General features: G+C 47.2%; 1 protein-coding gene across 7 annotated transcripts in view; it reads right to left on the minus strand.

Annotated features, from left to right (window-relative positions):
- The window catches only part of ERI3 (ERI1 exoribonuclease family member 3), a 122,613-nt gene that overhangs the window by 87,113 nt on the left and 12,418 nt on the right, over window positions 1-23,082 (minus strand). For 5 of the 7 annotated variants that reach the window (XM_019751163.3, XM_019751159.3, XM_019751156.3 and 2 more), the window contains exons 3-4: window positions 22,181-22,458; window positions 4,308-4,424 (exon numbers count right to left, since the gene is read on the minus strand). In XM_019751163.3, the coding sequence (XP_019606722.1) occupies window positions 4,308-4,424; window positions 22,181-22,435 (372 nt within the window). In that variant the 5' untranslated portion in view covers window positions 22,436-22,458. The remainder of the gene's footprint in view (window positions 1-4,307; window positions 4,425-22,180; window positions 22,459-23,082) is intronic. The other 2 variants (XM_074334604.2, XM_074334605.2) reach the window with 2 other exon arrangements.

Consider the following 23,082-nt stretch of genomic DNA (forward strand, 5'->3'; position numbering starts at 1 on the left):
TCTGAGCCTCAGGAACATCACTGATGTAGAGAAAGGAAAACCTCTATGCCAGAAAGGAAAAGCAGGAGTGCTGCTCTGTAGGAGCTCTCATTACAGATCCCGCCAAACTCCTCCCACTGTGGGGGCTCCGGGGTCCTGGGGCTTTCTCAAACTCCTCTCCACTGGTCAGCAATCCTAGCATCACCAGCCTAGGGGGAGACTAGTGAGCTCAGCTCCCTCTCTCTCCATGCTTCCCACACCACCTGGTCCAGCAAGATGTGGCTTACAGCTCACTTCCTCAAGGACTTGAACTCACCCCCCAGACACAGGGGCTTGAGCTATTGGTTCGACTACAGGCAGCCTTCCAGGGAGGGAGTGGCCTCATTCCCCTGTATTAATCCCTCCAACGATGGACTCCTACATCTTATCAGGTCTGTCAAGGCACTGGATGAAGAGGGGGTAAAATTAAGAAAGTCAGGCCCTATACCTAATACTGACAACCTGTTAGACACCTCTAAGACTTATACCAGAAGCTGTGAGAAAAACAATTTAAGATAATAAAAACTGGGAAGTTCTACCTTACGCATAACTTAAATCTTTCATGCTGCACTTTAAGCTCATTCCCACTTGGGTTAATATATATTTGTAAAAAGCTTTCACATCCTCACAATGAAAGGTACTAGAGCAAAGCCAAGTATTATTAAGCTGAGAACCAGGGCTCACAGGCTAAACAGAGCTCAGAGACCTTAACCACTTAAAGCAGGAGAGGTGAGAGGAAGAATTAATGTGTGCTCTGTGGCTCCTTTCACCAAGGGATTACAGATTAACTCCCGCTTCTCCAGACTCGGAAACCACAGGCGAGGGGCTTTTGACCCTGACTGATAACATGGTTGGTTACTGAGACCCCCACCCACACAAGGGCTTTGTCCAGAAACAAGCTGGCTTCATCATAAACACTAGCAACTACAGCAAGCAGCCCAGGATACTCGATGCCAACAGCGTGTCAGCATCCAGCGCTTTCTCCTTTCACAGTTTATCTCCAACACAATCGTATTCTGACACCAAAGACAGTTTGTTGATTACATAAGCACTTGTCTCTGGTGTGCAATCTGATAATCAGACCCACTCTTTTTCCTCAGACAAAGAGACCAATAAATCTCACCCTTTATAAGTACAGGTGCAAGACAAAGTCCTTTACTGGCATTTAGCAAAATGGGTATTTTTCTAGTTTTTTCACGACAATGACAACAAAAAAAGAATGCACATGGTCAGGGGCAGTGTGGCAGTCCAGCTGCTGGAGACAGCGAGCTGCTGAGCTGGAGCTGATTCTCGTGGTGGTAAGGAAAGGACTGGGGAAGAAATGACACACATCCCATCCTATCTCTGTCAGTACCGTGTCTGCAGGCAGACTATCAACTGGAACTAAGACAGGACCTCAGGAAGGCCAACGACATGTTCATTACACAGAGCAGTAAGAGAGTCTGTATGTGGGCTACAGACTCACCCAATGCAGAATCCCTCTTCCTGCTGCCAGCACTGAGCCTGTCTCTGTCCCCCACACAAGCATGTATGTACTCACGTGTCGTGTGTGTGTACACATGTGCATGCGCACACACACACGCCAGGGTTCTTCAAAACTTCTTGTGCGAGAGAAAATCCTGCCAGAGGAGCTGCTTAGGCACAATCAGGAGCTTTGGGGCTGTTCCTCATATTTACTAATGAAAGATTCCCCCAGCTGGAATAACTTCCATCCCTACCCCCAAGGGCAGCTACTGGAAGCTTGGATGAGGTCTGAGAAAAATGGCCCCCATCCTGTGTCCCTGCCTCTGTCTGCATAGCGTTCCATCTGGTATGCAGAGAGGCAATATTTAGATTACCCGAGGTTTTCCAAAGAAGACTTTACTTATTCAAAAGAGTAAGTCAGCAGTTACGCTGGGGAAGGCAAGGTGTGGTTGAATAATTCCTTGACAATATTCATTCATTTAAGGAACATGTACTAAGTGTTTGCTTGGTTCCAGGCCCTAATGATGAGCCACAGATGGATCAGACCTAGTTTCTGTCCTCAAGGAACTCACAGCCTAGTGGGGAGACAGAGAATTACAGTATAATGTATACGATCAGTGTTATGTTGGGGTGAGCACAACTCAGCCTGGAGCTCAGAGGAGGCTTCCCAGAGAAGGTGGCCCTGAGCAGAGTCCTGGGGGACAAGTGGAGCTGGGGGAGGACAGTGGGGATATCACCCAGGCAGAAGGACCATCATATGCAGAGGCAGGTTGTGAGGGACGCGAAGGGCAGATGAAGCAGGGAAATACGAGGCTGGACAGAAAGGCAGGACCCGGTCAGGGGGTTGTGAGCTGCGCAAGTCGAGAAGCCTGAGACAAAAATGTTGACTCAGTGCCGGCAGCACAGCCACGTCTTTACTTTCTTAACAAGGATTTTCCAACACCCCCATGCCTACTACCATCCAAATTATGTCTGTAGGGATGTCCTTGGGTGAAAACTTTCTAGAAAAAAGAAACAGCTTTCATCATGGTCTCTGAGTCCCTCTGCCCCTCGCCCTGCAAAAAAAAGCAGCAGTAGCCCTGCTTTAAAAAAGATCCCTCTTCCCAATACTACCGAGCATCGCTCCTGCCCAAGCCGAGCTTCCACAGCACTCCGTTCCATCCCTAAACAGGTAGCAACCTTGCCAAGAGTTGGGCCTGCCTATCTATGCCAGACAGCCTAGCTGGAAGTGGCTCCCCCAAGGGGAGGTTATACACAGAAAGGAGTGTATAACCTCCTCCCGCTTTCACTTGCCGAAATACAAAAAGATTTTATGTATCTTCTGTATTCAATAGGCTCAATAACTCCCCACAAATTATGATCTGAAGTAAATTCACCTCCAGCCTTCAGAGAGACTCCTTTGGAACTTGGGGAATGACCACACAGGACAGGCAGACTGCAGGCCAGTGGAGGGCTCAGGTAACTGGTTTACGGAAAGTCTTCCCTTCCCCTTCCATAAGGGAGGGAATTGTCATCATCATTAATTTGGAGAGTTTGCAAAAGGGCCAAAAGGACAGATTAGCATCCCCTGCTTGTACAGGTAATTCCCAGGGGAAAGCAGGAAAAAACAGTACACCTCAAAGGAAGCAAGAAGCTCAACAACGTTAGCTGGCACAACAAAAGGCTTGAGGGACTGGCCACGTTGGCAGATGGAGGCCTGTGTAACCAAAGGCCCACCTGGGTCAGGTGGCAAACACTGGCACTGAGCCCAGGAGCGACCTCAGGATTGCGTATCTGGGCAAAATCAGCCTCAGAGCCCACTGAGCCCTCCCCCCATTGGCAGGCAGGCCCCCTCCCCAGCCTCCTTCACACCAAGGAGATTGTTTTGGGATTATTCAAAAACGTCTTTTCTCCTTGTGCATCTATAGAAAGCAGATTTCTAAATGAAGGCACAAAGTCTCTAATGTACCCCAGCCCCAAATTCTTCAAAGATTCCAGAAACACTCACATTCTCCCATCATTTGTGTTAGTACATACTTGTGACCATTCTGTGTGACTTCACCACAGCCTGTGGCCACCACAGAGAGCCCAGCATGACTCATCACAAGGGACAGCAGCCACACAGCAGGCTCTCTATATGGTCCCAGGCGTCAGAACCCTTAGGGGCGCCTCCTCTTTGCCAGCGGCTCTTTTGGCTCCAACCAGCATCAAGATCTCAGTTAGTCCCAGTTTCAGTCTGTAAAATGGAGCCAACCCTACCCTGCTGACAAGGTGCCCAAGCACAGTACCAGCCTAGCATAAGGACAAGGACATTTCAGCTTTGGCCAGGCTGTGCTCATACCCCACTTGGATCGCCCTTCTCTTTCCTTGGTGATGGAATATGCTTTCGACAAACTCAACCAATATTTCCCACTTTGCTCAAGGACAGAGAAACATTGCCAGAAAGCTAAGAAAACCTGAACATAACCTCTCGTTCCAAGAAGCTGCTATCTTCACCTCTGGCCAAGGGGCCATACGGGAAATGGAACTAAAAAGAATCTGAGCCCCAGAAGCACCATCCTGCTCCTAGACTCCAAATGCCCAGTCCAGGAAGGGTAGGGCTTACAAGGAAGGGAAAATGCTGGGGAAGCTGGAACAGATTGTGCCACTGCTCTCCTTGGGTCTCCAATGACCGGAGTAGCCCAAGTAGAATGGCAGACTTTGTAAAAAGCCAACTGCTGGGTCCAATGTGCACCTGCCTTCACTGCTGGTAAAACCTAAGCTTTCCCTAAGTGGCCTGTATAGACACGAATGATCCAAAAGCTCCTGTCCCAGCATCCCTTGCTGCCCACCTCCAGGGCCCTTACCTCTGTGCAGAAGGGAGTAAGCTGTGGATGGACTACGGGCTGGACATACATGTGAAAGGTAGACTCGATCTCCATGGTCCGGCCATTTAGCTTCAGGATAGGGAACTCAATGATTTCCTGGAATGGCAAAGACACAGAAGAGGAAGAACACATATTTTTTTTAAACCAACCATTTCAAATAATAACTCAAGAGTCAAGAAGGAGGGAGTGTTTTGGACTCATTACCTTCTACCAGGCCAAAGCCAAGACTGAGTGAGATGGTGTCAGCTCAGTCCTAACCCTCCCGCTGTGAATGTCCTCACAGGTTCCAGGGACTGGACACCTGCCCCATCCCCACAGTCTCTGGAAAGGGGAAGGAAGATAGTAGGACAACTTGCCCCAGTTTGCACAGCTGGTTCTCTAGGAGAGGCTTGCTTACTCAAGCCCCTAAAAGCAGGTCCCCCTTTCTCTAGCCTAGGTCTCTGCCCTGGGATGGGCCTGGATCTCCAGCCATAGACAACTAGTCATCAGACTAATGCCCGGACTTGTGTATATGAAGTTTAAACAGAGCTGATGAGTTTCTTCATTAACTTTTACAAAAAAAAGAAAAAGATAAATAATAAATAAAGCCAAAGGGGATACTAAAGAGGAGAAACTGAATAAGAGTAATAGGAGCTAGTGCCTCCCACCTTTCTTTCAGGCAGTAAGCCCTCCCCCAGCCCGCTCCCTACCCCCCTCAAATCGCTTAGCCAGCCCTTCCCAGTCCACTGGAACGTAATGGAAGAGAAGGAGGAGGAGTGACAATTTGTTTGGTGTCTCTAAGATTAATTTGTCTCCGTTATTTAATAGAGATGCACAGCACCAAGGTCCTGGTATGCAAACAGGCTTGCAGAACGCTGGCTGTGCAGCACGCCTCATACATCGCTCCTGGGAAGGGAGGAACACACCAGAGTGGGGAGAGGGCAGGAGAGAGCACGAGCGCACCAGAGAGAAGAGGGAAAGCGAGGAGAGAGAATAAAAAAAATTATTGCTTTTTAATATTCAAAAACAGTTTGCAAAATTTAATCAAAGCAGAGGAAAAGCTAACATTTTTACCACTTTGACATTTTTATTAGAGCTTTCATAAATTTTTAAAACATGAATGGAATTAGTTTACAACACAAAAAAGCTGCCCTGAAAACATCTGGAAGAGACAAATAGGAAATAATAAAAAAAATAAATAAAAGCAAAATCCTCTGAGTAAAATTAGCATGTGGAAAAGGCCTCCATTGCAGGCAGAAGGCGGGCTCTGCTCACTCACTGGTCCCAGCAGCTAGCGCCAGTGGCATCCCTACCCCAGGTCCCCCATTCTGGAGAGGACCTTTCCAATATCACTAAAATCAAGGTAAACTGGTTCTCTCCAGGGACAGCCAGCCTGGAAAAGCAACAGTGAAGCTGTTTGATACCTGACTGCACTCAGGAAATGGACAAGTGGGAAGACAGAAGGAGGAATGGCCAATCCTGATGGCCCAGAGCTGCCAGGTGTCCTCCTCCTGCCCCACACCCACTACTAGTGGGCTTGTTTTTAAAGCACCTATTTTCTTTACCCAACACATTACAGCAGGATGAAGACCAAATCGAGGCAGTCAAATTCATGATAGAAATTCAAAGGTTCTGGTTGCCTGGTCTCCTTGGGATGGTCCCCAAAATGGGGGAGCTGAAAGGAGCCCCTGAGATAGGAAGAGCACAGAGGCTGCAAAGCACAGGCAGAGGGGGGATGGGGAGGAGGTCCAGGCTGCTGTTCGGACTAGGTGATGCCTCTTCTCCCAACACGAAGAACGTGGGTACTTACTCCAATTCCTGGGGCTATCATTCCCCACAACACACCACAAATCACGCCAGGTGGAGGAGAGTGTTGTGTTGAAAAACAAAATTTGAGGCACATACACACGCAAAGTACATATTGGTCCTCCTGGAAAACTAAACGTCCAAGATCTCTAAGAGCTAACGCTGAGGTGGGGCTCGTCTGAATCCAGGTCACCTGACTCCTAAATTTCTGATGTATCCTTCCTCTCCCACTAAGCAGAAGAAACACCTCCCCAACAAAACGCTCCATGGCCTGGTGAGTTTGGCTGCCCTGGTGTCTAAGGAAACAAATATAGCCAGCTCCTCACTAACAATGTTAGCTAGGCTCACAATGAAATTTAACCTGTGACACAACTGTACTTTTCATTTAAACTTTCATTTGGAGAGAAGCAGTGTTTGGAGACCTGCAGTTTGTCGTGCTAATAAAGACAAGTGTTGGGACCTTTAAGGATGCCATTCATCTCTGGCTTTTATTAAATTCAATTTTCTTAAGCCCATGATACATTATGAAATTAGGAGTTGACATTCCTCTGGAAACAAAAATATCTATCAAACACAAACAGGAAAAAAACCAACAACAACCCTCTATTACCAAAAATTTATGGCTTAAAGTTGATCTCTTTCCACTTTTTGACAAGCACATGGTTTGTTTTAGATATCTGAAATGTTATTAGAGACCTAGAATTTCATTAGGATTTATTATAAAACAGTAAGCGCTTCAGCTCCTGCTCCGACCAGCACCACGTCGGCGTCCCCAGTAGATTCTCTGAAAACTTGGCCTGTGGGTTTCCCCATGGCAGCTCACTCTTCAAACTTGCCTGCTGCGAGCTTCCTCACCCCTGGGGAAATGGAGCCAACCTCAGTGCTCACGCTCATTACCACCGTCCCAGAGAGGAGGCACAAGCCAGCATGAACGAGAGGCAGATCCCTGAAATGCCTGGGGGCCAGCGATACAGCAGACTGGACCTCTCATAAACATACCGCTCCGATGTTGCTAGATCAGCAGCCAAGCCAGGCTTTCTCCCCAAGACCAAGAAGAGGGACTATCGAGGGCCAGTCTGAGGACATGACTCTGCAGGGGCCCTTCCTTGGTACCCTCAGCAGCTGTTCTTAACCATGCACACTGGCATGAGCCGCTGAGAAGCAAAAGAGGAGCTTCTGACAGAAGACCCTCTGGGGAGTCAGAGCAGAAAGGACTTCCCTTAGGTACTTCTTACCTTCCCATATTGCCCAGCCAAGCCTAGAACCTCAAAACACTGGCCCCAACAGCCCATTCGTGGGAGAGGAGCTCCAATCTGCACCGAGTTGGCACAGCTCTACAGCCAGTGCACCTGGGGCATGCCAAACACTTCAACTGTTTTCAGCTGATATTGAGATAACTCAGAGAGTTACCGCAAAGTTCTAAGGTGATCAGATTAATCTCAAGAGCTTATGAAGATGTGCCTAAGTGCCAGCTTCCAGGGGCAGTTGCTCAGATAATGAAACTCTTATTTCTGTTCCTTCTCTTTTTTCCCTTTATTTCATCATTCCCCTGGGAAGTTTTCTTTAGTAGGTGAGTGTCTGCTTGCACATAAAGGTAGCACCAGGAAGGAAAGAAGAACCAGTTTGTATTTCCCTCTTCTCTTCCCCTAACCATAGCTTCATGGTCCCTGACATTTGCATGTCATTTGCATTAAACTACCTGAGCATCTAGCGTGTGCAGGACACCACACAGGGGCAGAGCAGGACTTAGAGATAAGATGTAGTCCACTTTGGAGAAGGCCACAGACTAGTGAGCAGAAAGATCCATGAACAAATAATGGACAATGCACTATGTTAAATATCTTAGTGGGGGAACAAACTGAATAGTGAGGCTTTTCAATTTACAGTGTGCTTGCTTATCTTACCCTTATTAATCCTGGAAGACAGGTCACATCATCATCATCAGCTCATAAACCAATACTATCAAGCACCTGCTACTTACCAGGTAGGGGCTGGGTGTGGACACAGACAAATGAAATGAGCTGTGTCTCCTCTCTCTGAGGTGCTTGCAGTCTGGGCAAGGGGTAGAGAGGAGCTGACCCCAAAGCCCTTGGAAACATGTGGAACACGGAGTCTTTTCATTCCTTCCATCTACTGTTTACTATGCGGCAGACGGTCTGCCTAACGCTTAACAGGAATGATCTCATTGAATCCGCCTAACAACTCATGAGGTGAGAAATCATTATCCCTATTTTACAAATAAACTAAGGCCCAAAAAGAAGTTGTCACTTGCTCAAGGTTATACTGCTAGTACGGGACAGAGCTGGGATTCCAAATAGGGAAAATGAGACTAAAAGAGAGTTGGATTAGCAGCTTTCAAAATGTAAAGGGTCAAGGAATATCTGATTCTTTTAGTCTGAAAGGCCGTCTTCAGGGAGCTCAATCTACTATTGCCTAGGAAGAGGGGCTGCTCTCAAGTTACCAGAACAATAAATGTGGACAATCCAGGCAGAAAGTCCTGGAGGATTGCTACTGAAAAGCGTCTACTATCATGGCCATAGTGACACAGTACAGATGGTGCTATATGCTGAGCTCGGGAGGGCAGGAACCACGAGCCATTAGTACGCATTTCCAGTGCCCAGCTCCATTTTATCACGCAGACCTCACTCTCTCAACTTTTGGTGAGTAAACATATGAAGGGGCTGATAAAGGGCAAGACAGAAGCCAAGCACATGGCTCTCACAGAAAACACTGCTCTCACAGAGCTCTCCACAGGACCAGAGAGGTGAAGTGATGTACCTAAGGTGACAAAAATGATAGACGATAGGGCCAGAGTCCAAACCCAGACCGGTATCACGCCAAAGCACTGTCTACCAGATCCCCAGCCTCTCATCTCTAAGTGGTTTGTCATCCTCCCTCAACTGCTACAAACCACCACCAGTTTTCTCTTTGCCCAGACCAAGGGTTTCCTGGAACACAGGACTTTTAGGGCTAAAATTGGGACAGTTGGCCACCCTACAACGTCTGCAAGCTGCCTGCACGGCTAGGTTGTCCAAGGGTAGAACATCATAAACCTAAAAAGCTGGTCTGCTGATGGTGGATGGGAATTGGCCACAACTTGACAACTAAGGACAAAGCCTTAGAACTTGGGTTTTTCAAAGCATCAGTGGTTCCAAATCTATTTATCTGCTGTCTCCCTCAATAAAATGCCAGCTGCAAAACCTTTTTTTTTTTTTTTTAGGGGAGGGAAGACAGAGACATAAAAAAGGAAGCACCAAGTAAATATTCTTTTACCTTTTTAAGTGAGCAGAGGTTTAAGTTGGAGCAAAGGTTCTCAATGCAGTTGCTCAACTAGGAACTCCAGAGATTCTCTTGATAAACTGAGGACAAAACTACAACAGCATGTCAGACGCAATTTCACACCCGCATTCAGTAGATCACAAGAAATAAATGTGCACGTGGCTTACAGGGTATTCACACTCCCTTCAATTAAAGTGTCCACAGTGATAAGATTGTATTTGAAGACAGAACAACAACAAAAGGATTTTAAGCAGGAAGGACGTAGGTTAGACTGCTGGAATTTCTTGACAATAGGACAGAGGGTATAATAGTGTGGCACTCTTACAGAACTTTTTTCCAAATCACAGCTTTTCCTTTACCTGAGCTGATGGTTCTATGGTCCTGTCTGAAATAAGGGAACGAGTGGGTCATTTTTCATGGCTTTCCCCTCTCAACCTAGGAACTGACATTCCCCCAATTTAGAGATGGTAACAACTAATTTACCCCTTCCTTCCACCCTCTGAAAAAAATTCCAAAAAGTGTGTGTCCCTGCATAGAAAGGTTTGATAAAATCCAAACACAACACCACATCACAAGGTAGAAAAGGAAATACCTGGCAGAAACATGGGTTTTATCCAAAGACTTGCTTTTTGGATAGAAGTTCCATGCAAAGGTGACCCTTTCTCCCAGGGATCAAGGAGCCTCCTGGTCCCAGGGAAGAGGGGAAGTTGAGAGGGAGAAAGAAGGGCTGCAATGGGCAACGAATGGGGCATGGTTTGCTTAACAGTTTCTCCCTTGAAAAAAAAAAAAAAGACATTTTATGCACAAGGAGCTTATTTCTTAAACAAACACTCGTGGTTTTGATTTACACCACAGCCCGCTCCTAAATAATTTATGGCGGGTTAAATTTATTGCCGAGCCCTGGCTGGCTGCAAATTCGAATTGCCAAATAATTAGATTTTAGGGCAAAGCTTATAAATTACCCGTCGATTTGTCCGGACTTGTTTGTCAGTTGCTTTGTGCTTCGGGTCATCTTTGGCATTTGGCTGTTTGGGTTTTAATTGCTGATTTACACTTTGACAGATGAGAGCTGATGCTCAAAGTTTCAGGACAAGGAAGGGTAAAAAATCGGAGCTTTAAAAGGCTGATTTTTCACCTACATGTCCCTTTTCACCCATCTCCATAGACTCCAAAGCAATTAAAATGTAGAAAACAGGGTGAAAATGGACACCACTATTCTTTCTTTATCGGGGATGGGAGGCGGTGCACAGTGAATTATAATTTACTTAACTGAAATCTGAATTTGAAAAAATATATAATACCAGTAATTACAGAAGCCCACAAGTCTTAGAAACTGCACCCTCACCCAGGGGTGCACGTGCCATGTCTCCCTCTCTGTGCCCACGACTCTGGATCAGCCTCAAACAGTTTCAGATATTCAACTGTAATAATTTCAGATATTAACGACCTCTGTGAAGCCGAACCTTCAGGGTTGCAAACAACCACATGATTTCTTTGTGGCTACCTAGATACATATATTTGTCATGGAATTAATTTAAACAAATCTCAGGTGGTGTGCACAAGAGGTGCCCTGGAGGCAGCACTAAGGGAGGGCACGAAAGTGGAAGGGTACCAAGTCCACTTTACCATTCCACTGGAGGAGAAAAATTGCTCTGGGTAGTACCTGGCTCTGTCCACTAGGTTGATAGAGGGCTTGCAGGTTCTGTTCTCTCTGAGCTCCCCGGAGAAGCAGGACCTGCCTCCCAGCCACCTGCTGTATCCCAATAGCTTACTGTGAGGCCATGAGTCTGAATAACACTCGGAGTAATTCTACTAATAAGAGCTGACACATACAGCTATTAGATGCTACGCACTGTTCTACGCACTCATGTGTATCCTCCCAACAGTCCTAAAGACTGGTACTAACCCCATTTTGCCAATAAGACAACTAAGGCATGATGAGTCCAAGTAACTTGCAAGGCAAGTCATACTGCTATTACGGTGGAGACTAGGCTCAAACGCAGAGTCCAGTACAGGAGTCCATGCTCTGAACCACTATTCTCTATTGCTCCTCATCTGAGCAGCCTCTCCCCAAGCTCCCCTCACTTTGGGCCCAGAGATCACAATCTGGGACTTGGGCACGTGCAGCCACAGCCTGTTCAGTTAATCACCCAACAGGGTGGGCAAAAGTCATGCACCCTGCTTGGGATCACAAGGTGACCCAGAGGCTTGGTTAGACAAAGCCCACTTTTCCAATCAATGCAAATACTGCAGTAAAGCTCCACCAGCTGGTGGTGGAGAGGTCGGGTGAGTAACAGGTGATCAAGACAGAGCCAGGCCCACTCTGGCAGAGAGAGGGTTCTGATGAGACGATTTGGATAGGAGCCCAGAGAGGCTGGCTGGGCTTCAGGAGGCCTTGCTCAGTAACCCTATCCACAGCCCCCGGGGGCTGCTGGCCTTGTCACAGAAGACTGAATTCCCAGGGGCTGCTTCACAGATTCCCTGTTCTCCGTCCACATCTAACAGCCGAGGCAGGACAGGGAAACAGCTGTACTGGCGTGACAGATTTTGAACAGCCACTGACCCGTAAGCAAGCAGCACGTAGACTGACACCCTGCCCACATGTGCTGCTCGCTTTACTCTCCACTGGCTCATTGGATCCCACATGTCAGTAAGGCAGGCAGCAATCGTCCTCCTACTGTACAGATGAGAAAGCGGAGGCAGGCAGTGCTTCTCCATGCTGCTTCCTCACAGGCCGCAGCTCATCACCAGGGAACATATCAGAAACGCAAGTTCCTGGCCTCCACCCCAGACTTTCTGAATCAGAAACCTGGAGGGTGGAGCCAGCAATCTATGTTTTAACAATCCCTCCAGGTGAGTCTGATGCTTGCTCAAGTTTGAGAACCGTTAGCCTAGACTAGAACAGTGTTTCTCAGTCTTCAAATTACCTGAAGATTTTGTTAAATTACAGATTCTATTTAATGCTGGGCTGGAGTAGGGCCTGATCGTCTGCATTTCGAACAAGCTCCCAGGTGACGAGGATGCCACCACTGGTTCTCAGACCACCCTCTCGAGAGCAAAGGTGTAGTCTGGGACATCTAGGTGACTACCTCCTTCTCAGAGAGATTCCGACCAAGTGAGCATCAGAGCCGGACTTCTCAGCTCCTCTCAGAACAAACCTGGCCTGACCCACTTTCAAGCACCTGGGTCAACCCTTTGGATCGGCTGATTAACTGCTGGCTCTTGCCATCAGACATTTCATTCTTGCTGCCAATAGCCAGGGGAGAAAATCTGTCATGTCACATCTCGGAACTTTATAGAGCAGTTGGTACAGCTCTTTTAGGGAGCAGGCAAGAGGTCTTCCTGTCCTAGCAATGCCTGCTCCCTTTAAGAATACTGTCAAGATCAGGGCATCGGCTACCCACACAGCACCTGTCACACTATTCTCTCCAGGAAAACACCTTCTTTCTGTCCAAATAAACCAAAGAGCAAGACCAGAGACCTCTCCTATGAAGACCTCTTGTTACAGACACAAGCCAAGAGCTTATCTGGTCTATCTCACTGCCCCTAGTCCTGAGAAAGGCCTACTACTGGACACAAATCTGGAAGAGAATCACGGCAATTACTACAACAACCTGAGGCACCCAGCTGGGGACTTCTCCCCAACATCGCTAACCACCACGTTCTACACCATCACTCCGAACTTCTTGGAAGGCCTGACCCTGGCATTGTAAAGTAGACCCTATAAAATGGCACATTTCATCCCCTTCATCAGCAGCTGCTGACCCCTCCTCCATCCCCAACTGTCAACCAACCCCTTCATTTGACCATTTGGCCTTTCATTCAAATGCTGTTGTGGTGAGAGAAAAAAACCCGTGAACAATGCAGACATAGTCCCTAGACTCAACTTCCAACACCGCGATCTCAAGCCATGGCTCTCAGCTTGCACAGCACTGTTGGGGAGCAAGAGTACAAGCTTTGAAGCAAGTTCTCCCATCTACCTAAACGTCATTACCTACCTCCCACAGGCCAACGGCCAAACAAAGTTCATCAAACGGATCCTAGAGGAATAACCTCCTACTCACCACTAACTGATAGAACTCACCTCTATCAGTTCTCCCCGATACAGAGCTTCAGCTCAGAGCACCCCCTTCATAACAACCACAGCTTCCACACTCCACTCCTTACCACATACCGTAGCACCGCTGACTCCCAGGGGCCCACTAATAGCCACAGGAGCAATGAACTACTTGAAAGCACGGTTCAAGCTCATTTCTTTCCCAGCACATCGAAGGGCTGCAACACGTAACTTCTCTCCGTTCCCATCATCGTCACCGGAGTCCACCCCACTAACATCTCTTTCAAACAATGCCTCCTAACCAGTTTCCATATGTCTATTTTTAAGCCCTTGGAACACCTTCCCCTCTTTCCCATGAACTCTGGCTTCCAATGGCTATTTCTGCTTCTTCTCTCCCACTCAACACATTCACACTTCCTGTTCTAACTCACCAACATGGCCCCCAGCATCACTGTGGACTCTGCATGCTCCCCTCCTTTCAGCAACTCCGGCGTCTCCACGTAAGCGCCTCTGCCAGCATTCAGCTTTCAGACCAGCCTGTGGCTGGAAGGGCTTCCCCCGGACTGACACTGACCACAGCACGGGAACAGAAGTGGAGTGAGCGCTCATGTAACAGATCTGTTTTGCTGCCCGCAGACCAAGATCCCCCAGTGGCCAACTACATACAGGGCCAGGACCCAAACAGCAGCCATTCCAAGGTCCCTCTACTTCACACTGAAAGCTTCCCTATTGCCTGTCTTGCCCTCCAGAGTCTACTTAACTCCTTTCTGAGTCTCCTAACACCTAACAGGGCTTTGTCTGTGGCAGCACTCAGTACACACAAACCCTTCTCTGCTTTACCCGGCCTGCTCCCCTTCTGCTGCAGACCTGCCAGCCTGGGGGCTTGTGTCAATCTGGGAACACTCTTATTTCAGGGTTTTAGACAATGACTCAATTTTCACAGCTAGAGCTCAAAACTCATCACATAAATGTATGACTGTGGGGGGCTTTTTAAGTATTGTGAACACCCAGGAAAAGAGAAAAAAATAATCATCTGAGTGACATCTTAATCAAAATGATGCAGGATCCTTTTTCCCAACAAGACACAGAGATGGAGAAAGCATCTCCTAACATCAGTTTCCTCATGTCAAACAACTGAGATCAGTCTAACAAAGTAAGAAAAGTAATCAATATTGGGGAGAGAAAAAACAAGACAGGCTGGGAGCAGGGGAAAATGAAGCCGTGGGCTTACCCTAACCAACTCCTTTGGATTTCACTTCCCCACTTCCCCCTTCCCAACCTACAGGCTTTCTCTCTATGGCGATGTACCTGTCGCTGCTGCTCTGGGGCGAGCTCAAGCCCCATCCCCACGCCTTCCAGTCATCTCTGCTGTAGCAAGTCTTCTCTTGTTACCCTGGCCTCCAGTCTTCATTACTCCTTCCTCCCCTACAGTTTACCTGTTTGCAGGGCACGAAGCTCCCTGGTCTATGGAAGGCGGGTCTTCTCAAGGGATGCAGAGCAGATCCAGATCCCAACTGCCGGCCTTTTGGGGGTGGGGTGGGGAGTCATGTCATTCCCCAGCCCCTGCCTCTCTCTAGAGCCCTCAGCAGCCCAACTCAGTGCTACCTTCAATGGCAGCTGAGGTATCTGCTTAGCCCTCCTGGACGATGCCTCACGGCCTCAGCTCACATATTTCTACGCTGACCCTCACCCTTTTTGCCCGCACTTTATTGACTAAAATTGTCTTCAACTCTTCTAGTCTTCATACCCTCATCCACAGCATCCCAGGAAGCCCGTCTAGCTTGGATGGAAGGAACAGCATATAACTGATACAGATAAACCTACAGACCAAACGGTGAAATACCTGCAGGTTTAAAGTATTCTTCCTCCCTCTCCCTCATCTGCAGTGTTCCCACAAACAATCCCGCAATCCAGGCCAGTTTTCTCAGACTTAGGTCAGTTCTGCCTGGCTAACTCCGTCAGCACCTTCTTTCATCCCTGCTACAACAGTCTGACAAGCCTCAGGCCTACTTGGCCCTCTCTGGTCCCCTAACTTTCTTACCAGGAAGCCTAGGAGACACCTCCCCCACATTGCAGGGTTATCAATCCCCTCCTCTGTGCCCCAGTGTACCGAGTACTTACTTACCTATGTGACGACATTTATCAGACTGCTAAACAGTGTCTACCCTCCTCAACTATGAGCTACTTGAGGGTAGGGGCCATTTCCTACTTGTCTTTATATCCCCAGCATCTAACGCAGAGCTTGAAGTTGCTATCCAAAGAGTAAAAAGAGGCCTTTTCATTGCCTCTAAGGTGGTTACAATGAGGTCCTCCCCATTCCTTTGCTGACTTGGTTGGTTTTGTCATGTCCAACAAAAACCTGAAAAGGCAGCTAAGTGTCACTGTTAGTTTATAGTCCCTGATTTCATTCACCATTTATCAATGGCCCTATTCTTTAGAGCTCTACCCCACTACCAACCTTAGCACAGTGTCTAACAATCTGCATTCCAACAGCTGGCTCAGCCCTGGGGAAGCCACCAGGATAATAAGAGGCTGAGGGCGGGAGGCGGGGGATGCTTCCTGGTTTGCACTAAATTATGTGGGGATTTTGTTACCAGTGACCCAGTGCTCCCCAAGGAAAGTTCGTGGTCCCACCGCCAGGCAACTCCACTGCCTAACTACACACCACGGCAGCTTAAAGGTATAAACCCTGGGAAAGGTTGAGAAGCAGTTTGAATAGAGCAAATAAACCCACTTCAATCATGTAACACCACCATGCATCAGTACTCCACTCAAGATGTATATTTTGCTTCTATATTGCTGTGTCTGCTCCAAATAAAGAAGTGCCCGTCGGCTTTCACGTGAAGTCACAACAGGGCCAAGACCTGGACACAGCAAATGCTTGTTCCCATTGGCAGAGGAGTAGTGAGGAGCCACAGTGCGAGTCAGGGGGGGCCCATCCCTACGAGGGACCACCAGGAAAGGGCAGCCTGTGGAGGAGGGGGGCTGTGGGAGGGGAGGAGGCAGCCCCTCATTTATGGAGGCAGACACAAGAAGACAAAAGGGCCTCGTGGGCTGCCCCATTCCCACCACTGTCACTGGCCACCGAGAGAGGAATTCATTTATAGTGACCCTGGAAGAAGAGATGTGTTAAAGCAAAGATATAACTAAAAAGAAAGGCAATAATTGGTCTGATGGGCAGGAGACAAATTATTCCAGGAGTCGAGAGCCTGTGCAAGAACACTTAAGGCTCACACAGTCGTCATAACTCAGTCCCCTCAAGCATTTTGTGCTCTGCTTATGGTGTTAACTTTAATGTCTTAACATATAACACCATCCGCACTAACACAAAATACTACACACGCCAGATGAAGCTGAGTTATAGTTGCTATGGGAAGCGTAACTTTGAATTTCCTGATTTGGGTGCATTTAATCTCAACCATAATGTTACATTAACGTCGGTTTTGCATTTCATTTCCCAGTTTAGAAGAATAGCGTCAGTGCCTTTGCCTGTCCGTACAGCAAGAAAGTGCAGGCTGACTAGGGCCACAGGCGGACAGACCACAACCCATCCACTGGCCTTTTCTGCTAAAAAGCCAGGCCCAACCCCTCCCACTTTGAAAAGCTGTGACCAGGACAAGAGAATGGGGAGGGAAGGATGGGTTCTATTTCTAGGGATGTGCCTTTTTCTAGGGAACTTGGAGTGCGCAGGACCCAAGAGCAGAGAGAAAGAGAGGAGGGAAGCTAAATACAGAGCAAGAGCAATATGTGTGTACTGGGTGGAGGGGCGGGGGGGCGGGGGGGGTGGCAGAATCCTGCCTTTTAGCCTTGAATGGAGGAGAAGGAAATCAATATAGTTTCACATTTGTAGGAATCTTAACCAATTTCCTATAAAGTTTTCCAAAATATCTCTCACAAAAGACCAAGAATGATGCGCCAGATTTAAATCATACTGAAAGTCTCTAAATGCCTCTTTTCTCATATTATTCCTTCTCACGTCACCATCAAATCTCCTCCACTCCCTCCCAAAATAACCCAGCATCTGGACAATTTTCTATAAAAAAGAAACTCCTTTACTCATAGTTCTAACTCAAAATGCAGATTGAGTCTCTTTAAGGTTTCCTTCAAAAAAAGAAAAAAAAAAAAAGCCCCTGTGGACAAAGACCAAACATTGGAAAAACCCCACCACCAAAGGTCATCTTTCTCCAAAGTTATAGGCACTTGAATACAGACGAGAAGGACAACAGCTAGCAAGCAGGGCTGCTACAGAGCAGTGAGAAAGACTACCCCAGAGCCTGATGGATGGCCAGAGGGAACTCGGGGAGGGAGGGCAGGCAGCAACCGGGCCATCCGCTCCCCAGAGGAGAACTGGGCTGCCCCCTCCCCAGCCGTCAGGACAGCTGAGGTTACTTTCTCCTCCCCACATGCCGTAGCCTATACCTCATTTTCCTCACTTACATTTGCTTTGGTCTTTTCTGAACACTGAGGTGGTGAGAGAACTTGCCCCCAGGTTAAAGATGCACAATTAAAGATCCCACCAAAGCTTTCAGGCTGTGCTCCCTAGGCCTTAGGGTCACAACCACCCTCATTCGATGCACAGCCGCACCAAAATGAGCAACACGAACCTCTGCTAGCAGGACAAAGGAGCTACGGTTCTCCCAAACCGGATAAAAACCTACTTCCATATCGGGAAACAATTTCTGAAGCAAGAAAGGAATTGTATTCCTGAATTTAGAGTCTAAAGCATTTTAAAACACCTAAATTAACATTTAAGTGAAAAATGTTTTCAAATGAAAAATAGTTTCATATTCAACCAATATCTATTATGTTAATCTGAATCAAAACACATAAAACACAATGAGTACAAAAACCAGAAAGTGAAATCCTATTACTGACAAACCGACCACTCTGGTTTTACCTAGCTGAACAAAGTACAAAAATAAAAAGCAAAAATGGTGACATGTAGAAAATGCCACACGTTTTACCACATTTATAACGAATACTGCTACTCACTCAAGTACAAAGGAGCTTACACCTGTTAGTTTTTCCTAGTGGCATTCCTTTAGGATAGTCCCAATAAGGTGACTCAGGGACTTCTGAAAACCAGAGACAGATGAGAGAAATGAACCCTATGCCAAGCCTCCCGATAGGCCCTGGCCCAAAACTACTACACAGCTGAGGGGTTGTGTAGGAGGCAGAAACTATACACACTCCCATAAGAATCAGAAGTGTACTATGCAGAGGCCTCAAGTACTGAAAGCTCCTGGGAGCCAGGGAGGAAGGGAGCGGGGATGGTTGGGATTCACAGTCCCAAGCCCGTCCCAGGAGGCAGCCAGACCTTGCCCACAAAGTCTCTCTGTCACGTGGACACTGTCAAGCCATTCAGAGAGCACTACCGTGTTTCCCTGAAAATAAGACCTAACTGGAAAATAAGCCCTAGCAAGATTTTTCAGGATGACATCCCTTGAACATAAGCCCTAATGCGTCTTTTGGAGCAAAAATTAATATAAGACTCAGTCTTATTTTCGGGGAAACATGGTAGGAAAGGCTGATCGAACTGGCACATCACATTCTAGCCCTTTTAATATCTCTTCTAGAAGTTCATTCTCATCCCAAATCTCAGTATTTCCTGCTTCCATTTCAATTCTTTTCTTTTGTTGTCCTTATTAAAATGAAGAGCAAGTTACTATCATACTCCTTGGAACAATTATTTCCCACAAAATGAATTTATTTAGTCTGGACTAGAAATCAGTCACTAAAATCATATTCAATTTCTTTTCTTCCCAAGTCTTATTTTTGTGCCTCTAATGATTTTTGTTCCTCTTATCCCAAGCTTTTCCAATTTCTCTACTGCCCTTGTTGACAAGAAGACCAAACTCGCACAGAACCTGACCTATGATGACCTCAGGGGAAGGCTGCTGTCTTATCTGGGACTGACAACTCCTCCAATCCATCTTTCAAATTTTCTCTGAATCCTATCAGGATGTTGCTACCTGCAAACTTTAGGGAAGATTTCTTTTCAGAAGAGAAGGGGGCTTTAAGCTGCCACTAACAATAAGTCTCAAGTCTCTCCTGAGCTGCCCATCCCTTTCCCGAGACTGGTCCAATGGGTAATCTAGCAGAGCTGCCTGGCCCCAAACTCACCTTCCTACCTGTTGATCACAGCATTGTAGAGGCTTAATGAAGTAGAGATGCATTACATTTATCACTTGCCCTAGATCCACTCAAATCCATCACTATGTCACAGCAAGAAGTTAGATTGATCTGACGGATTTGCTCTTCTTCACAAACCCATGTAAGTTATTACTCAGTACCCTATGCTCTTCTAGCTGTTTGCTGATTGATTATCTGACGATCAGGTCAAGTATCTTCTCTGGAATCACAGTAAACTAACAGGTCTATAATTTCCAAGATCATTCGTATTTCCCTTTTAAAGATAAGCAAGACAGCAAATGCTTCTTCCTGAGTTCTCTAAAGCAACAGCTAATGCTTTGCTAATAATGAACCAGGGCAGCCAATTCCTTAAGTGCCCTTGGAATCCCATCATCAGGGTTCATTGATTCTGGAGCTAATCTTTAATCAGGCACAGATCCTGGAAAACCGTATGAAGCCCGACCTCAGCCTAGGTCTGAAAGGCCTTGATGCCCAAGTCTGGGAAGGGAGTTGGTGAGACAAGTGATTTAAATCTGTACTACATTATGTCTTCAGCACTGTAATAAATAAATAAAAAGAACAAAAAATAAAAAGAACGACGCCCTTGAAAAACAGATGGAAGGTGATACTGACAGACCAAATTGAGACACGAATCAGGCTTCACCTTTAGCAGCATTGGCAGGACTCTCTGTAGGACAAGAGAACAGAGCTACACAATTATCTGAGCTTATAATTTAACTGAAAAGTTCAGACACAAACATACATAGGCTTGAGTAGAAAGCAGGAAACGCCGTAAGGGAGGTGCCAAGCAATCCTGGGGGTTCAGAAGAGGGATGAATCATATGCAAGAGGGGTGGGTTAGATTTTAGACTCAGGTCCCACAAGGGCCTACTTGGCAATGAAGCCTGCATCAGTAAGGGAAATAATATGGTGTATTAGGGTATGGATCCCTGCTTCCCAGCCTGAGACCATCTATGTAACCAAAATTCCCACACACCACCCAGGTACATCCACCAGAATCTCCACTAGGTTGGGGAGGCAGAGAAGACTCTACAGCACGGGCTGAGAAAGTAAGTGTGGCTCAGGTAGCTCCCAAGCCACATTCCCTTTCATCCAAAGTTCTTTCCCTCAGGGCATTCTCCTCACTCTGCTCCTGTCTTCCCAAGCCTCAGTGGGCCTGATTCCAATGCAGACCACTACTTTAAGGGAGAATAAGAAAGAGGAGAGGAGAAAGGTAAAGGTAAAGGGGTTGTGGTATCTGCTTTATGGAAAACAATCTATTATGCTAAAGAAAGCACACCTTCCTGAAAAAAAAAAAAAATCAACCATGAGAAAATGAACCCAGCTCGTCTCCGAATAGACCCCATTCCTCCCTGTCTCCCAAGTGCCTAATGGCACCATCCTCTCCCCCCCCCCCCCACTATTTCAAGACCAACTTATCTATGTTTCCCAAAATTCCACACCTGATAACCCAGGCCCAGAGGGAAGAGTTACAGTCCTAGAGAAGGGCATACCCAAAGCCCCCACATTACAACAACTGCCATATCAGCCGTCATTCCCCCAAAGCAAACACCAAACACCCCGAGATCACCTAGCACAGGTGTCTCTCTACCGCTAATCCAAGCTTCCTATAGCACTACCTTAAAAGATCTCTGAACACAGTGGTGACTAAAAAAAAAAAAAAGAAAGAAAGAAAACAAGCAAAGAAATGTTCCTGTCCAAAAGACCAACAATGGTACTTGTTCATGTTACCTAATGTTGTTTAACAAATCATCGCAAAACTTAGTGGCTTAAAACACCAATAATCATTTCTTCTCTCTCACTATTTCTGTAAGCCAGGAATTCAGGAGAGGCTCAGCTGGCCAGTGTGGCTCAGGGTCTCTCCTGAGGTTGCAGTCAGATGTCCACTGTGACTGGAGTTATCTGAAGGCTTGACTGGGGCTGGTGGATTCACTTCCAAGACAGCGCTGGCAAGAAACATCCCTGGCAAGTTGGTACTGGCTTTTAGCTCAGAGCCTCAGTTCCTGTACACAGGCGTCTCTCCACAGGGCTGCTTCAGTGTCCTCATAGCACGGTGGCTGGCTTCCCCAGAACAAGTGATCCAAAAGAGCAAGCAGACTGCAGTGCTTTCAGAAGTCACACAGTGTCTGCTTCACTACGTTCTACTGGTTATACAAGGCTAGCTCTGATTCAGTGTGGGAGGGCAACTACCACGGGTATAAACATCAGGAAACAAGGATTGCTGGGGCCAACCTGGAGGCTGACCTCCACAGTATTCCTTCAAAGAACATGCAGCAGGAGAAGGAGAAGGAAGGAGGGAAGGGAAAGGAAAGAGGAAGAATGGGACAGAAGGAAATATTTTGATTCCCAAAGGCTGAGGCTAGAGAGAAACAACGTCCCCAGTTCTCTCCAGAGGCTTCTCAGGTCTACCTCACCCCAGCAGGCCTGAACCAAGTCCTGCTTCCTAGGCAGAAGCTCCAGGGGAACAGCTAAAAGCCAGGAAGACATGAGAAAGTTCCGCTGGGTCCCAGAAAGCAAGACTATCCTCCCTCCCTCCTTGCTCACCCCACCATTTCTGAAACAATGATGCAACAGTTACCTGAGGATGAATCTGTGGCTTGTCGCACGTGGCCTCAAAGTCCAGCACTAAAAAGTAGTGATACCTCTGGGGAGGGAAGGACACCATTGCCGCCATGGAAGCGCCAAAGCCGTGGGCCGCCAGCTTTCTGGTGGATGTGGAGCAGAACTCCGGAACAGCACCAGGAGAAAACAAGTGGGAGCCCAGCACTTTTCTTGCTCTTGAAAGTAAATATGAAGAAAATCGAGCTGCTCCAGTCTGTAAAGGTGCTAGCATTGAACATCCAGAAGCATCTAAAACTTAGGGGAGGAAAGTTAAAAAAAAAAAAAAAAAAAAAAAGAACAGAGAGCCTGGGTTACTCCCCTCCCACGGTGGCCCTGCTCCATCTAGGCTTCAGGGATCATCACACAACATGACCACTCACTCCCCAGCTGTTTCTGGGCCCCTGTTCCAAATCAAAGTATTCAGTGTTGAAGTTCAAGACCCTAACACTGGTCCCTGCAGCACGATGACAATTCGGAGTCTCCCAGAGCATTCTCAAAACAACATGTAGCACTGACCTTCATCTTTAAATGGAACTCTAAAAGTTCAAAAGGGAGAAAAATCCTGTCCTCACTGCTCAGATGGAACACTTAACATGAAAGCTAAGGTTCCCAAAGTAACATGAGGTGAGCCGGTTACACAATCAGCCCTAGGAGCTACGTAGACTCAGACCGCAGAAAATGCCCAAGACTCTCTCCTCAGCTCCATGACGAGCCCTTTGCCCCCAGCTTTCCTGTTTGTATCTTGACATCTCCACACACCCTTCTTCCTTCTTCACCGTGAAAGCGCACAAGGCCCATCACAGGGGAGCTTGCTCATGATATTCTGCTGATTCCCCAGCCCCCAGACCGGTAGGTGGCACCTTGGGAGAATGAGCAGTG

This window comes from Rhinolophus sinicus, chromosome 14 (assembly GCF_057876585.1).
Source record: "Rhinolophus sinicus isolate RSI-liver-muscle chromosome 14, RSI-T2T, whole genome shotgun sequence".
Lineage (NCBI taxonomy): Eukaryota > Metazoa > Chordata > Mammalia > Chiroptera > Rhinolophidae > Rhinolophus > Rhinolophus sinicus.